Here is a 1,533-nt window from a genome sequence, read left to right as displayed (position 1 = left end):
CATACAGTACCGAATTGGTTACTAAAATTTTTAACGTTAACGACCCAAACGGTAACAACCATTTAAATAATTCGTTAAAAATCTTCATTGAAAACGGTAATTTACAAATACCAGATGCGTATCAATGGCAATTCGAATTACACAACCACTAGAACTAATACAATACCGGTGTCAATCCGGTACTGGTGGCATATTATATACGTTTCTTCGGCGCATCTTTAAGCAGCAATATGAAAATAACCTTTGGTTTTAATATGCAATTGAATAATAATTGACGTTACTATGGGTATGTTCGCCTAAAGAAAATGTCTTACAAAATGTTAAAAAGAGATGCCCAATGCCTTCTGGAAGCAATATAAATTCCTACTAGATGCAACTTTATGACAGTGTCGTGAACAGGGTTCTACAATGCACTCCTCGGTAAGTGGTTCTCTAGTTTTAGTTAGTTTATTGTATTTTAGTAGTGTTATAATGTATCAACAGTGTAAAAGCCTGATTGTAACCTCATAAAACCCTTAAAGTATATAGCTAAACTGTTAGATGAACGTTTAAAAATGTGTTAAAAAGCTGAAGATTTTTTTACAATTTTTGTTTGGTTTAGGACTGCTACAACTCAGATAATGTTTTCCTCACTACCTGATATTAACTAAAAAAAATATTTTTAATTTTTTATTTTAAAGAGATTTTTTTTTTGGTAAAACTGTTCTCTCTAAACTCAGCTACTAGCCAAATTTCAGTGGCGTTTTTCTACAATGTGCGAAAAAACATAAACTGAAATTTTTTTATTTTACCTTTAAACAGGGTGCACCAAACATTTTTAAATTTCTGGTTGATTAAGTAACACTTATTGTATAGAATTGTTTTACCAAAATGTCTTCCTTTCAGCTTGCTATTGTTTTGACCATATTATGCGCAGTTTGCGCCCAAAGACCTTACGTTTCCCAACAACCTGGACAAGTTGTAAAAATTTTGAGCCAAACCAATGACATTGGAATTGACGGATCTTACCAATGGAGGTATATTACAAAATTTTGATTGCACTGTTTTGCTCTGTAACTGTGTGTGTAGTTTTGAAGCCGAAAACGGAATAGCAGCTCAAGAAAGAGGACAACCGAAAAACGCCGGATCTCAAGAACCAATCGAAGAAGCTCAAGGTTCCTTCCAATACACCGCACCGGATGGAACCCCAATTCAGTTGCAGTACATTGCCAACGAGGGTGGTTTTCAACCAACTGGTTAGTCTACAGTTTTTACCATAAAACGATCACTAAAAGCAAAATTTAACTTATTCTAGGTGCTCATTTGCCTGTGGCACCACCAATTCCTCCAGAAATCTTGAAATCCTTGGAATGGAATGCCGCTCACCCCGAAGAAGACGAGGGAGTCAGTCGACCTGGTGCCGGCTACCGAGGGTGAAAAAACAACCAGCTTGAAGGAATAATGTGATTGTATTGTGCCTCCTCTATATTCAAATTAATACTAGATTGTTGTTTGTACAGTTACTCGAAATGCAATAAAGTAATTTAAAATAAA

The 1,533-nt window shown here is 35.3% G+C and overlaps 1 protein-coding gene across 1 annotated transcript; it reads left to right on the top strand.

The window, feature by feature from the left end:
* The first annotated feature begins 261 nt into the window (after positions 1 to 261).
* Positions 262 to 1,533, top strand: LOC145733650 (endocuticle structural glycoprotein SgAbd-2-like). The gene is made up of 4 exons (XM_081986568.1): positions 262 to 420; positions 886 to 1,016; positions 1,069 to 1,235; positions 1,295 to 1,533. The coding sequence occupies exons 1-4, from the start codon at positions 409 to 411 to the stop codon at positions 1,414 to 1,416; spliced, it is 432 nt and encodes a 143-aa protein (XP_081842694.1). The 5' UTR covers positions 262 to 408; the 3' UTR covers positions 1,417 to 1,533.

This window comes from Ips typographus, linkage group LG9 (genome assembly GCF_016097725.1).
Source record: "Ips typographus isolate SLU linkage group LG9, UJ_Ityp_2.0, whole genome shotgun sequence".
NCBI classification, from domain to species: domain Eukaryota; kingdom Metazoa; phylum Arthropoda; class Insecta; order Coleoptera; family Curculionidae; genus Ips; species Ips typographus.
Note: the sequence above shows the minus strand (reverse complement) of the source record. Positions and strands in the feature narration are given on the sequence as shown.

What these genes read in the sequence shown, in the direction of transcription:
- LOC145733650 (XM_081986568.1), top strand. An exon ending in GACGGATCTTACCAATGGAG is followed by an intron (nt 1,017 to 1,068) that starts GTATATTACAAA and finishes CTGTGTGTGTAG; the next exon opens with TTTTGAAGCCGAAAACGGAA. An exon ending in GGGTGGTTTTCAACCAACTG is followed by an intron (nt 1,236 to 1,294) that starts GTTAGTCTACAG and finishes AACTTATTCTAG; the next exon opens with GTGCTCATTTGCCTGTGGCA.